The sequence below is a fragment of the Dermochelys coriacea genome, chromosome 3, assembly GCF_009764565.3.
Source record: "Dermochelys coriacea isolate rDerCor1 chromosome 3, rDerCor1.pri.v4, whole genome shotgun sequence".
In the NCBI taxonomy this organism is placed as follows: domain Eukaryota; kingdom Metazoa; phylum Chordata; order Testudines; family Dermochelyidae; genus Dermochelys; species Dermochelys coriacea.
Window position 1 is genome coordinate 105,729,340 of NC_050070.1, and position 12,957 is coordinate 105,742,296.

The following is a 12,957-nucleotide window of genomic DNA, read 5'->3' on the forward strand; positions in this document are numbered from 1 at the left end:
TCCAGCTTGATATCATCAACAAACTTTATAAGTGTATTCTCTATGCCATTATCCAAATCATTCATGGAAATATTGAATAGAACTGGTCCCAGGACAGACCCCAATTCTCAATTTTCACTATTTTAGCCTCAGATCCTACCCCATTTACTCTGATGTTTGCTATGTTAGTCATGTAATGACTGCTAAACTTTTTGGTGAAAACTGAAACAAAAAAGGCATTTAACACTTTGGCCATTGCAGAGTTTTCTGTTATTGCTTTCCCTCCATATTGAGAAAATATTGCAGCATAAATTATGACTAGTTTTATATATACACAAATACATAAATTCATAACCACAGTATGTATACATTTCTCATTATAATAAACTTCAGAACATTAAAAGCTTTCATAAAAGACCTTACTTCGTATACATTTATACTACAATAATATTGTATATAATCATTTGATTCAAACTGCGTATTCTTTAGGGTTCAAACCCCTTGTTCTCCCTTTGGTATCTGAATCCTGATTGTCGCACCAGGTAGAGGACATGTCTAGTGCAGCAAAGATATGCCTTTTATGATTGCTTCCTGATTGTACAAGCTCTTTGCAGAACTTTATTATATTTATCTTTCTACCGGATATGCAGAATCAGTTGATGAAACTTCTCCAACTCTTTGATATACTAGTGGTAACCTGTCCATAGAGTAATGTGAAAATTGCTATAGCATAAAAAATGAATGTTGACTTGGGCCTTTGTATGGTATTGCTCTGGTTCCAAGCTCAATGTTGCAACCTGCACATGCTTGTTTAATTTCAGTAAGTATTTCTCAGTCATTGGAGGTGCTACCTGACAAAACACCCACCAAGTTCTGTTTTGATTTACACGTTAGATAAACCTATTGACTTACTATGGTTAAATGGCATGTCCCCTTTTAACAGGGTTTCAGGACAGGAGCAACTACAATAAAGAGTTCATAAAGTCCTCACCTCAGGAGCCTGGTTCAGAGCTCCCAAACTTCAGAGGTCACAAAACAGTCTCTGAGGGTATATCTGCTCTGCACCTGAGAGGTGTGATTCCCAGCATGGGCAGACAGGTTCACGCAATAGCGCCACTCAAGCTAGCATGCTAAATATAGCAGCATAGATGTTGTGGCACTGGCAGCAGCTTGGGCTGAAAATGTTACAGTGTAGAGCCACAGGGGACATAAAGAGCCTGATTCTGAAAACATTTCCTACTACCCTGCATTCTCTCAGTGATGTCTATCAGGCCCAGAGCCTTTATACAAGATCGCTCCTCAGCTGGTATATGCTGGCACAACCCTAGGGAAGTTAACAAAGCAAGGCTGATTTCACCAGCTGACATAACTTTATGGAGAAGTAGATTCATATTAGATTCCAAGGCCAAATCATCTAGTGTGACCTCCTGAGTAACACAGGCCACAGAGCTTCCCCTAAATAGGTTGGGGTGCTCACTGAAGTCAGTGGGACTGTTCACGTGAATAAGTTAAGCGTGGCGGTGCATTAAGTATTTGCAGGACCTGCCCTAAAACCAGAGCAACCCCTGGAGGGCGCGAGCGCCTTGTGAGCTGTGTGCTTCACACTCCTCAGCCCGGCTGTGACCACAGGTGGTGAGGGAGCCGGTTGTACATCAGGCAGGAGGCCAGCGTGGGTGAAGGTGGTGGATGACGGCAGGGTTGCCAACTTTGGTTGGAAGTATTCCCAGAGGTTTCATCAGATGACATAATCTTTAATTAAAGACTAATCTTTGAGTCCTGGAGACTCCAGGACAATCCTGGAGATTTGGCAACCCTAGAAGTTGGTGCGAGAGCAGAACAGGCGACAAGTGAAAAGGCGGGGGAGGGGATGTCAAGCCCAGGTCGCGGGATGAGAGAAGGCTGGGGGCGGGGCTCAGCCCTGCCTGTTGCCCCTGACAACAGGGCCTCCGCGGCCCCTCGAGGAGCTGCGCAGCGTCTTGCCCAAACCCAAGATGGCGGCGCCGCGCCCGGAGCCCCGCCCCTTTGCCGGGCGCTTCCGGAGCGGCCCCACGTGTGTGTGCGCGCGCACGCAGTGGGGCTAGAGCGGAGGGGGGCTCGCTACTCCCAGCCGAGCCACCCGCCGCCGCGGCCATGAGCGGGGCCGGCGGGGGCGCTCGGCGCTCCCAGGCCTTCCGGCTGCCGGGGCGACACGGCTACGCGGTGGAGTTCTCGCCCTACCTGCCCGGGCGCCTGGCCTGCGCCGCCGCGCAGTACTACGGGATCGCCGGTGAGGGAGGGGCCGCGTTCCCCTCCTTGGGGCGGAGCTGCGGGGGGCCTTGTCCCCCGCCCCCCCGCGCTCACTGCCTGTCCCACCCCCGCGCTTATTGCGGGGCGGGGCTGCAGCCCCGGCCCCCTCCCCGGCCCGGAAGCTGCAACACCCTTGCGCCCCCTCCCCCTGAGCCTGCCGCTGAAGCCCCGCGGGGCCCTGGTGCCTGAGCTAAGTCTGGGGAAATGTCAGTCCCTGCCGGGCTCTGTGGCGTGAGAATGCCTCTTCCTCCTCCCTCCTCTGCCTCCCCTTTACGATCTGCTCCGCGTTATACCTTGCATGGGCTGGCGCTGAGCTTTGCAAACATGCCTGCATCTGGGGGAGGGATAGCTCAGTGGTTTGAGCATTAGCTTGCTAAACCCAGGGTTGTGAGTTCAATCCCTGAGGGGGCCATTTGGGGCAAAAATTGGGGATTGGTCCTGCTTTGAGCAGGGGGTTGGACTAGATGATCTCCTGAGGTCCCTTCCAACCCTGATATTCTATGATTCTATGAACTTCCATGCGCATAAGTGTGTTTGGACTTGGGGCCTGTGTTACTGTACGATGTTGTGTGTCTCCGCCCCTTGCTTTGAGACTTTTGGCAACTTTGACTCCCAAGGAATTTTAACAGTTTCTTTCCCCCTCCTCGGTGCTGCTTCCAGAGACTGCATTGCTGCTGCCGCCTGTGGAGTGCGGCTACTGATTAGACCCGTCAATTATTGTGCTGGGGGGGGTGGGGGGGAATGAGAGAGACTAGCTAGCATATGAAATATGCACTACGATCTCTTGACCTATAAGGTGCTGAGCTGAAGAGTTACCACACACTCTCTCTCGGTGACTTTTCAGTTTTGCTGTGTTGGAAGGAACGAAAATCCTATGGTTACATAGACTACAAATATTTTATAAATACATATAAAATGTACACTGCTACTGATTTCGGGCTTTATAATTCTAGTTAAAGGGATACTGTCGTCTTTAAACTTGTGTATAGCAAACAAATATTTATTCAGCTAATAAGACCTTAGGTTATAGAAAGTGAGTGGGTGTTTAAAAAAACAATTTATTACTTACGATTTTTGAAAGGATGTTAAGAAAAAATTATAGTTTCATTTTAGTCCCAATCTTGCTAATACTTGTTTATATGAATACACCTATTAAGGTCAGTGGGCTACTTGTACAAGTCCTGTCTCACACACATGCAAAATTATCTGCTGGCATTACCTTTTTGAGCTTTTCAGACTTTTTTAGTGGTTAAATTACTTTCTTAACTGTTCATCTACCTTAAAAATATTATGGTGTTTATGGGAAGAAAGTCCTACAAATGATAACTTGCAATGTCTAATAAAAATGGGTGCTTTGTAAATAGTATTTTAAAACAACATTTAGTGTTTTCCTGTACAGCAAATATAGTGCAGAAAAATAAGTCGCTGTTAAAATATAAGAAAAACTCTCTTTTCATTAACCTAACCTATAACCTCCATTAGATACAGAAGGAATGTACTGTATCTACAGTAAGACAACCTGCAGTCCCAGCCTGTAAATACTTAAGGATGCACATACCTTTAGTCACATAACTGGGCCTACTTATGCATGGGGTAGTTATGCAGGTATTCTTTCACAGGATTGGGACTGATGGCCCCCGTCTTACTATCCTGAAGTCATTTGATGTTTTGCCATTACACTTAAATGGAATTAGTATAACTGGGAATATTTTGCTTGCAGAAAAAAGACTATTACCTGAAGCTACAGAGATGTAACTACTGCATAGCAGTGAAGGGAAGACTATATTTATAATAGTTTAGTCTCCCATGGTTTGTAATAGTTTGGTATAATTTTAGTTGCTGTGTTTAGCGTTTGGGTGCTGGATGGTCAGGAGGTCAGACCTGGTGATCTGGTCTTAAATTCTAACTCTTTACTTCTAAACTTCCTTGCTGGGATTAAATTTCTCTTCTGGGAGAGAAATAGTGTGCTTAAGAGAAAAGAAAAGCACATCTTTTCCATTTAACCAAGCATAACAACATGGACTACTGAAAAAAAGTATACACACTGCATTGCTGGGTGGAGATAGGTGGTCTGTTAATGCTTCCAATAACATGCACAAAACTCAGAAAAATACATTTTTAAAATAAAGTATTTTGTGGCATCTAGTGTTTAGCAAATCAGAGGAACTGCATTTGAATAGAAAATAACTTATTAAAGTAGTAAAGGGGAGGCCTTGATGTGAGCATTGTGTAAAATTTATTTTTAGTTGATTCGGTGTGAAAAAAGGTGACGGCAGCCTTCTTGCACATTCACATATCTGCAGTTAATGCATTTGTATATACAAATTGGACATTATGTTGCTAACTAGGCATTTAGATGTGTAAGTACTTATTTGTATGTACCTACTTTGAAAACTTGGCCTTAGCTGGCTGCTTGTTAGTCTCTAACATGCCACAAGTACTCCTACCATGCCATCCTTACTTCTGCGCTGCTGCCTTCAGAGCTGGGCAGCTGGGGAGTGGTGGCTGCTGGCTGAGGGCCTAGCTCTGCAGGCAGCAGAACAGAAGTAAAGGTGGCCATACCATACCATGCTGTCCTTATTTCTGAGCTGCTGCAGGCAGTGGCTCTGCCTTCAGAGCTAGGCTTCCAGACAGCAGCCACCTCTCTCCAGGGGCCCAGCACTGAAGGCAGCGCCGCCACCAGCAGTAGCGCAGAAGTAAGGGTAGGAGTACCGCAACCCCCCTCCCACAATAACCTTGTGGACCCCCCCAACTCCTTTTTTGGGTCAGGATCCCTACAATTACAACACTGTGAAATTTCAGATTTAAATAGCTGAAATCATGACATTTGCAATTTTTTTTTAAATCCTATGACTGAAATTGACAAAAATGGACCTTGAATTTGTTAGGGTCCTAGTTATAAGGTGAGCTTCAGCACGAGCACCATCTCCTCCTAGCCATATTTTGAATGGGCTCTAATCTTGTAGGCATGTTCAGAGGCCACTTGTCGGATCAGGCCCCATACATGATACAGGTGACCAAATGCATATCTTCCCTTGGTTTGTGATTCACTGTGAGGCTTAGGCAGGTGATAAGTGTCCAGATGCCTAGAGAGAGGCAGCAATGCACATGCTCAGAGGCAGAAACTTAGGCACATGGGAACTTTTTTTACCTTGAAAACATAGGAGACAAGTTAGTTTAGGAGCCTGCAGGGCTCAGTGGGAGTTTTGTGCATTGCAATGGAACCAAAACTGGGACTTAGGCACCTTAACCTGAGACTTAAGTATTTAAGTACCTTTGTGGATCCCACCCATAATGTCTAATCTTCACAGTATGTAATGCATGGTATTCAGAATACTTTTTTGGCCTGTAAGTGCAATACCTCCATTCTCCAGACTTTGAATTCAAGATTTTTTCTTAATGTAAGCAACTGATTTTTTTTTTCCAATTTATGGATACAGCACAGTTGTATTAGATTTTAGCTTATCTTTGTTTTATTGTTTATAACATGTATAATAAGAGGAAAAATGGTACACAAAGTGAGTATTGGGGGTCTTATTAAAGCAAAATAGCTCATATATTTTTATATCTTCAAAGGCTGTACTGTTAAGTTTTTGTTCAGTCCAAATATATTGTTGGATTCATTGGTTGCTTACATATTGTCAACATATCCCAAAACATTTACTGATTTCCTCCATTTTTTTGCTTCCGTTTCCCACATACGCCATCTATATTGCTACTTTTTAATGATAGTGAATTGCAGAGTCTACATGTACCCCAGACTCCCTGCCAGTTTTTTCCTGAGTCTCCTTCCCAATCAGATTGTCCTATGTTTACATAGTAATTTCTCTCTCTCTCTCTCTCTCTCCCTTGCTGTGGGAAAGATCCTCTCAAACAGAGGAAAACTGACTATACAGAGGCAAGAGTGAGTCTGACTAGAATTAAATAGTAGTACAATATACAAAATAAACTGGATGAAAACATTATAGTACTCTTAGCAACTGCCTTCATAGGCACATCCTAGCACCCGCGGTTGAGCTCTCTTGGATCCCTGTGCTGTGCTTATTACAGGATTGTAGCTTTACATCTTTCTTGTAAGAGCAGTGTGTTTAATAATATGATACTTTTTTTCACTTTGATATAGGAATGTTTTATCTGAATTTCATTTTCTTAGAATCAAATTTCCTACATTTTTCATTTCATCCATAATAAGCTTCATTATTACCACATTTTTCTGTAGTATTATCCCTAGTAGATTATAAAAGGATCTATGTAATTCCATACTGATTTGTGTTTGCAACATAAGGTTATTCAAAAGAAAATATAAAAATGCTTGATTTGCAGTGAGTTTTCCCTTTTTCCCATTTTGCTGTCAGAAGTATCAAAAACTGACACAGATGAAGTAGCAAAAGGGCATAAATATAGCCAAAGAAGCTATTTATAAGCACAGCTAATTGCGCAGGTCCCTCTATCAGATTCAGGTGCCTTCCACATTTGCACTGTAGTATAAACCATCACAGTGCATCATAGTTTCCAGTGGATTAAAAAAATTGGCTCTGTTACATTGTGCTGTTCTTGTTTTTTCAGGTTGTGGAACTCTAGCAGTGCTGGAACAAAATGAAGTTGGGATTTGTCTTTTCAGGAGGTAACAACTTTATAACTTTTTAATAAGTATTTGTTATAGAAACTTTAGTGAAAGAGGCCAACTTGGATATTTTGGTATTTCTGTTAGTGATAAATAATGGCTGTATGATATATTGAATATACACTTCCATTACTTAGGTACAAAGGTCTGGTTATATTATCTAGCTTAAAATATTAAATGGTATCTTTAAAGTTGACACCATCCTTAAAGTAAGCCATTTAGGGGCAGCAGAGTGGTGCAGGTTAAAAGCAGTGTTTCTACCCTAGCTTATTGTTGCACATTGAGTCTTGCTGCCCTTGCATTGCTCCTTGGACCCAAAACTTTTCACTGAATGGGTTTGAATGAATGAATGAAGCGGGACCTGTGGAAATTAAACTTTGTAGGTATTTCCCTATTGATCTTTTCTGGGGAATGGTGAATCCTCTCGAAGTTCTTTTTGGGTTGTCTCCTTTCACAGCTCAACAAAGCTCTACTAAAATGTGGTGCTCTGATTGTAAGAGAAGTGTTGACATAACTTGAAACATAAAGCTTATCTGAGATGAGAGTTTAAATAGAAATATAATAAATTACCTTACTCTTAGATACCAGCAGATATTTTTTCAGTTGGTTAATTAGATGGCAGGCTACTTATAGCAGTTAAATATTGTACTGCTACTGCTGGGTATAGTATTATAGTAATAAATGAATATTACTGGTTCAGTAATGAAAGTACTCTTTATCCCCTCATTGTTTGTAGTGGGAGGCCTTATGTTTCTTTGTTAGAACCTTGGAGGACTGCTCCGTGTTTACCACTCCCACCCTGGAGGCTCTGAATTCCAATCAGCATCCTTATGGATAAGAAGGACTGGATGGGACATTTCTAATCACTTAATGATGTTTTGCTGTCAACCAGAGTGGTCACTATAGATCAATGAGTGGCATGCCCTTCCTTCAGTGCAATAGAAGTAGAGATTGACTTGGATATTTTGGTATCTCAGTTAGTGATAAATAATAGCTCTATGAGATATCCAAGCTGGCACTACCTCTATAGTGCTCCCCTTTGCTCAGGAAGGTTAGGATGGAAATCAGACCTCAGTCCCTATATTGGGGTGGGCAAACTTTTTTTCGCCACATCAGGGTTTCGAAATGATATGGAGGGCCCGGTAGGGAAGGCTGTGCCTCCCCAAACAGCCTGGCCCCCACCCCCTATCCACTTCCTCCCACTTCCCACCCCTGACTCCCACTCCGAACCCCTGACTCATCCAACTCCCCCTGCTCTTTGTCCCCTGACCGCCCCCTCCCAGGACCCCTGCCCCTAACCGCCCCCCGGGACCTCACTCCCTATCAACTCCCCCTGCTCCTTGTCCCCTAACCGCCCCCTTCGGGACACCACCCTCTTTCCAACCCCCCCCCGCTCCCTGTCCCCTGACTGCCCCCGAGGACCGCCTGCCCCTTATCCAACCTCCCTTCCCTCTGCCCCCTTACCATGCTGCTTATCTGGCCCGCGGGCCGTAGTTTGCCCACCTCTACTCTATATGAAAGGTGATGGTCTTTGGCTCTCTTGTGCTGACCTGTTCTAACATAATTTTTTTTAAAACTTTCAATGTATCATCAGAATTTCTTCTAAGAAGATTCTTTAGAAAGTCAAACATACAAAAAATTAATATGTTCAAAATGTGGTAAATTAAAAAACTTGTTGATTAATCTTTGAATATAACCCAACCAGCTATACAGTCATTTCTCATGGATGAATATCTTGATTGCCCTGGTTTAGTTTTGACTGGAATGATGGCCTGTTTGATGTGACATGGAGTGAGAACAATGAACACGTGCTGGTCACTTCTAGTGGGGATGGATCTCTGCAGATCTGGGACACTGCTAAACCAACAGGTCCGCTGCAAGTCTATAAAGAGCACACTCAGGAGGTAAAAGGCAAAATTAAAAATGTTAATGGCCTACTTTTTTACTGCTTGGATTATTAAAGGGCTCACTTGCAGAATCACTATTGGAAAATGTTTTTTCTTTGCTTGGGGCTATAGCATGAACTTACAGCTTCAAGACTGTTGAACATGAGGTAAATTACATATTGTGTTTATAGGTTTCAGAGTAGCAGCCGTGTTAGTCTGTATTCGCAAAAAGAAAAGGAGTACTTGTGGCACCTTAGAGACTAACAAATTTATTAGAGCATAAGCTTTCGTGAGCTACAGCTCACTTCATCGGATGCATTTGGTGGAAAAAACAGAGGAGAGATTTATATACACACACACACACACACACACACAGAGAACATGAAACAATGGGTTTATCATACACGCTGTAAGGAGAGTGATCACTTAAGATAAGCCATCACCAACAGCGGGGGGGGGGGGGAGGAAAGAAAACCTTTCATGGTGACAAGCAGGTAGGCTAATTCCAGCAGTTAACAAGAATATCAGAGGAACAGTGGGGGGTGGGGTGGGAGGGAGAAATACCATGGGGAAATAGTTTTACTTTGTGTAATGACTCATCCATTCCCAGTCTCTATTCAAGCCTAAATTAATTATATCCAGTTTGCAAATTAATTCCAATTCAGCAGTCTCTCGTTGGAGTCTGTTTTTGAAGCTTTTTTGTTGAAGTATAGCCACTCCCAGGTCTGTGATCGAGTGACCAGAGAGATTGAAGTGTTCTCCAACTGGTTTTTGAATGTTATAATTCTTGATGAATGGGACTGAGAGTGAATATAAATTATTCCTGTTGTTTTTACAAACTATTAAAACGGAAATATCTCCAACAATATTTTACCTCATTGCGTTTTTAGGCTGACTGTTACTCTTTTAATTATTTGGTTCTCAAAAGGGGGAATAGGTGGAATAACTGTAACCTGTGCATCTTTGGCATGTCAGAACCCTGAAGCCAGAGGCACATGAGAAGGAAAAGTCATGTAACGTTGTGACCTCAGCCTGCAGAAAGGAGTGTTAGACTTCTAAAGGGAACCTGTTCAAAGTGATATAACATACTTTGGGTGGGAGAGGCAGATAATTGAAAATCTTTCTAAAGATCCTTCTTCAAAAGAGGTGTCCCACAATTGTTCCTGTTGTGTTAATTGGGCCTACAAATGTACCCTGATTGCAAGCTTATATTTGAAAAGTGATTGAAAATTCATAAGACCTATAACACATGTTGATGGGGAAAAGTGCAAAAGCGGGACACAGTGCAGTCTAACTAATCTAGTCTAATTCAGTCTAACAAAAGGCCTGCTGATATAACTCAAGGATTGTGTTAAGATCATGCTTGGTAAACAAGAAAAGTGTGGACCTGGAAATCGGTGAACCAAAATTGCTGTATTGGAAATTAGGCCTGATTGATGGACAAAATAATGAAGGGATGGGCTATTCCACCATCACTCCCTTTCAGGTTTGTGAAAAAGGGACTTTGGGGGAAGGGGGAGCTAATGGACTGCAGTGCTGCCTGACTGAAAGATGAGAGATGGGGAAGGGGCAAGCTTCACCATCATGGCAGCCACCCCAGTGTTTCCTGGGACCCCAAATCTTTATTCTCATCCTGAAAGAAGTGCTAATAGGACTGGGCCAAGAGAGGGGCCCAGATGACACTGCCACCTCCACTGGCTTCAGCTGAATCCCAACCACCAGTTAGGATGTGTCCTTTTCCTTCCCTACCTTATTTCTTCTCTTTCCTATCTCTCTGCTTTTTTACTTCTCTCTAATAACAGTCTTGCTTAGCCAGCCAGGACAGCATATTTTGCAACACTGCTGTAAGCATGTGACCAGAAAGTGGCAACTTAAAGCAATCACCTAAACAGCCCAACACTGGTTCAAGTTTGCCAGGTCTTGAAGTAGCTGAAACACTGTACTGGTGTTTTCACTTACAACCTCATTACTGGAAAAAACATCAGAGACAGAAGCTGCATTTTCTGTCTTTACTATTCCTGTTTTTCCCCCTTTATGTATGTGTGTTTTGTCATCTTATGAAATGGGATCAGACTTGAACAGCTCCAGCCATCTCAAGTAACTTCTTCTTTTCCCCAAAAACAGTTATTACCATCTTTGATACCATCTAAAATTCTGTCAATCAAGGGGTGTTTTCCTTTGAAAAACTCTCTCCAGATAAAGTAAAGGGAATAATGGATGTTGTTAAAATGAAAGCCTTATTTAATACTTTTCATTTTAAATGCTTTAACTTTTTCCTTCTTTTCTGTATCTCTGATAAAAGGATTTTTAATGATGTGTTTGCCAGGGGATTAAGCAGGCTGAGGTCTCTGCATGTGAAACTCCAAACCTTGTTTGAAACAGTTTAATGTTGGGTAGTGACTGGGTTATGTTACACTTTTAACTCTTTGGGTCCATATATTCCATCTGAATTAATACAACAGGCCCAAATTGCACAAGATTTCGGGCCCACTATTTAAATGGAAAATTGTGACTAGCATGGATCTTTTTATTGGTCTGACTAGCCTTACGTTACATCTATTGACAAAATTCAGACTGGATTGAATTTTTTAAAGATAAAATACTACAATATCAGAATTTGTTTCATATTTAGTAACTAAATTGGTATATATTTATAAATATTTATACCTGATATATCTATACTGGGGGGAATCTTTCTGAGGTGCAGAAATCATTAGTTTGTGTGCTTCACCTCTTTTTGCAAGGCTGAAACTCCTACGAATGAATGATTGCCTGTTAGCTCTCATAAAGATGAGGAATTATTTTCTTACAGACCTGAAGCAATATGATGTTCAAAGAACGGCATTGACTTGAAGTGGTTTTGCTGACCAGTGACTTCTTAAAAACTATCTGTCAGGAGTTATAGCCGATTTCATTGCAGCTGTCTTCTCCAAAGAATAGTATTGATCGTAATTTTCCTATACAGTGTAAAGAGCATAAAATAGTCATTAATGGCCAGAATTAGGAAGAAATTTTCCACTGTAGGCAGATTATTTCATAATTGTACCATCTGCCACTTCAGATGAAGATGAAAGAAATATTTGGTACTGACTGCTGTTGATCAGGTTGCAGATCAAGTTTAAGATGTGACTGACATGAATGATGGACAGTATTGAGCAGCCAGTAGCAATGTTGCATTTCACTTCATGGCAAGGAGAGCTAACATGTTTTTACATCCAGGAAATACCAGTGTACATTTCCTGTTGATGTATGTTTTAAGCATGATAGAGTATGTCCAGTACAAACTGAAATAGAAAAGAGAGGGTCAGACAGGAGACAAGACAGTGTTTTGAACTGTCAGCCTGGAATGACTCCCTAGGTAACACAGCAATATTAGTTGCAATGGCAGGGTCAGGCTGAAAAAGCTACAAAAGAGAGCAATGTGTCAAGTCTCAAGTAATACAGGTTTAAATAATGATTTGAATGGCACTGCCATGAATTAAAGCATGGAACTCTGTCTCGCTTCTGGGAAATCCAGAATGTTGACGTATGTCCATCTCTATATAAAAAAAGTAATTGACTAAATGTTTGAGTAGCAGCACTCCGATGAAGTGAGCTGTAGCTCACGAAAACTTATGCTCAAATAAATTTGTTAGTCTCTAAGGTGCCACAAGTCCTCCTTTTCTTTTTTGACTACATGTGTTACCTTTCAGCACCATTTCTAAAAATTGAGGAAGTCTCCAGTTAAGCAGCATTAACATCCACACCAGCCACTATGCACGTGCCTTATCATTCAAATGCACTCCGATTCCTAGCTTGACAATGAACTCCCTTTCACTTTGAGCATACAGCCACCTACAATACACATATCCAGTTACTCATCATAAAATGAACAGCTTTAACACCAAGATTAAATATATACTATCCATATATTTTCTCCTTTAATTCATCTGAGGATGAAGTTATGATTGTGCATGTGAGGAGAGGTGCCGACTTTCTTACGTCCATCATTGGGGATTTTTAAGAGGAGTAGACAAACACCTGTAAGGAATGGTCTAGATAATTAGTCCTGCCACAAGTGCAGGGGACTGGACTAGATGACCTCTTGAAGTCCCGTCCAGTTCCATGATTCTGTGTGCCAGGGGGTGTTTCCCACCCGGCCCAGGCACCGCCCCCACCCCACCCCACCTCACCTCTTCCTGC

At 42.3% G+C, this 12,957-nt stretch overlaps 1 protein-coding gene across 4 annotated transcripts in view; it reads left to right on the plus strand.

The window, feature by feature from the left end:
* Positions 1-1,966: 1,966 nt before the first annotated feature.
* The window catches only part of PEX7 (peroxisomal biogenesis factor 7), a 91,084-nt gene continuing 80,093 nt past the window's right edge, over positions 1,967-12,957 (plus strand). For all 4 annotated transcript variants that reach the window (XR_006279994.1, XM_038395812.2, XM_038395809.2 and 1 more), the window contains exons 1-3: positions 1,967-2,245; positions 6,832-6,889; positions 8,643-8,793. Coding sequence is in view for 3 of the 4 variants with exons in the window: in XM_038395812.2 (XP_038251740.1) it covers positions 2,110-2,245; positions 6,832-6,889; positions 8,643-8,793 (345 nt within the window). In the remaining variant the exon portion in view is untranslated. The remainder of the gene's footprint in view (positions 2,246-6,831; positions 6,890-8,642; positions 8,794-12,957) is intronic.